Source organism: Echinops telfairi, unplaced genomic scaffold, assembly GCF_000313985.2.
Source record: "Echinops telfairi isolate 266 unplaced genomic scaffold, ASM31398v2 ScPeMD7_443;HRSCAF=831, whole genome shotgun sequence".
NCBI lineage: Eukaryota > Metazoa > Chordata > Mammalia > Afrosoricida > Tenrecidae > Echinops > Echinops telfairi.
In genome coordinates this window covers 47,273,988-47,276,264 of record NW_022104341.1, presented here as the reverse complement: position 1 = coordinate 47,276,264, position 2,277 = coordinate 47,273,988, and the positions used below count along the sequence as shown (strand labels likewise).

The 2,277-nt window shown below is 41.5% G+C and overlaps 1 protein-coding gene across 1 annotated transcript in view; it reads left to right on the top strand.

Annotated features, from left to right (window-relative positions):
• Positions 1-2,277, top strand: part of MSH4 (mutS homolog 4) — a 92,627-nt gene that overhangs the window by 20,328 nt on the left and 70,022 nt on the right. Inside the window, exon 5 of the mRNA XM_045291737.1 lies at positions 2,065-2,270. Within this exon, the coding sequence (XP_045147672.1) occupies positions 2,065-2,270 (206 nt within the window). The remainder of the gene's footprint in view (positions 1-2,064; positions 2,271-2,277) is intronic.

Here is a 2,277-nt window from a genome sequence, read left to right as displayed (position 1 = left end):
GAGAACCCTGATTACAAGTGCCATCTTAACAAATGACTTGCCAAACTAAATGAAAAAGTAGATGTCTTTTCTGTTGAACTGGTGCAAACCACCTGAATTCCACCACTGCCTACAGGTATGCTTCAAACCCACGGCCATTAAGTTGATTATGACTCCTAACAAGCCTATAGAAAAGGGCAGAACTGACCCTGTGAATTTCTGAAGTTGTAACTCTTTATGAGCCACCTCTTAGCTTTGAACTCCTGACCTTATGGTTGGCAGCCCAACATGTAGCCCACTAGGTCATCCAGGCTCACAGGTAGTTGAAAACATCATTTCAGAGTGCCCCTAACTGTGTTATACAAACAGCAGAGAACTGCACACACACATTTTATATAACACCCACCAGGAGACAAGTTGTAAGAGGCTAAGATCTCACCAATGTAAATAACCAATTAAATACAAATAGAGCAGCATCATAGTTATCTTGGAGACAACAATGTCAGTTCATGAGAAGAAAAAGGACAGAAAAGCTCAAACAAATGATCAATACACAGAGCCATAAGATATTCCTAAGGAACAAAAAGACACTGGAATTATCTGATTAGGAATTCAAAAGAATATTTAGATTCCTTTACTTGATTGAAAGAAAGATCGACAAATCTGCAGATGAAATAAAGAAAAACACAGGGAAAATAGGGGGAAAATAGTAAAATCCAGGAAAACACTATAAGAACAAACTGAAAAAATAAATGAAAACTTAGAAACCATAAAAATGTAATAAAAATCCAACTGATTAATACTAAGATTTCAGAAATAGGTATTGCAATGAAAATTCATAGTGGCAGAATGGAAGACTGAATTAATGAGCATGAAGACAAAGCTCTCAATACTAATTTGCTAGAGGAAAAATAATAAACAAAATTTAAAAGAACAACAGAAAAATACTAAGAAAACCTAAGAATCACAAGGAATAACTTACATGTGATCACAATTCTAGAACAGGAAGAAACAACAAAAATCACAGAAAAAAATTGTTGAAGAATTTTAAGAATAAAATATCCTTAACCTCATGAAAGATGTGAACTGAATGAGCCCACAATAGGATAGGCCCTCCAAGGAAATCACCATGACATCTCATAATCAAACTTTCCAAAGACAAAGACTACTGAGAGGCTTGAAAAAACTGAAAAACTATCTACAAAGGAGAACCAGTATGATCGAGCTCTGATTTCTCAAGAGAAACTATATAGGCAAGAAATCATGATAGTGGAGTGGGTAGGAAAGTTGTATGTGGGATAGAGGAAAGTTGTATGTTTTATCGTTGCTACCCTATACCCTATACCCTGACTGGCTCATCTCCTCCCTGCTGCAACCCTTCTGTAAGGGGATGTCCAGTTGCCTATAGATGGGCTTTGGGTCCCCAATCTGCACTACCCCTCATTTACAATATGATTTTTTGTTCTTTGATGCCTGATACCAGATCCCATCGACACCTCGTGGTCACACAGGCTGGTGTGTTTCTTCCATGTGGACTTTGTTGTTTCTGAGTTAGATGGCTGCTTGTTTACCTTTAAGTCTTTTTAATACCCCAGACTCCATATCTTTTGATAGCTGGACACCATCGCTTTCTTCACCACATTTTCTTATGGACACATTTGTCTTCAGCTATCTTATTGGGAAGGTGGGCACACAATGATAGGATTTTTTGTTCTTTGATGCCTGATACCTGATCCCTTCGATACCTTGTGGTCACAGGCTGGTGTCCTTCTTCCATGTGTTGCTTCTGAGCTAGATGGCCGCTATAAGTTGTTACTTAAAATAAGAACAATTAAACCAGAAATCAAACCAAACTCACTGCCATCCAGTCACTGCTGACTCACAGTGACCATGAAGGACAGGCTAGAACTTCCCCTGTGGGTTTTTGAGACTGTAACTCTTTACAGGAGTAGAAAACCCCGTCTTTCTCCCGAAGAGCAACTTGTGGTTTTGAATTGCTGGCCTTGGGGATCACAGCCCAATTCGTTACCAGTATGTAACAAATGTTCCCTTAAGAACAATAAAATAGCCTTTTCCTCCCTGAAGCCAGCGAGGTCGCACGCGTGAGGCCTGTGCACCGCCGCCGAGTGAGTAGGTCTTCCGCGCCGCGGAGCGGGCGCTTGGGCGCGGGGTCCCGGGGTCGCGGCAGCTCCTTGGTCCGCAGAATGCGCTACGTCGCCTCCTACCTGCTGGCCGCCCTCGGGGGCAATGCGTCTCCCAGCGCCAAGGACATCAAGAAAATCCTGGACAGCGTGGGCA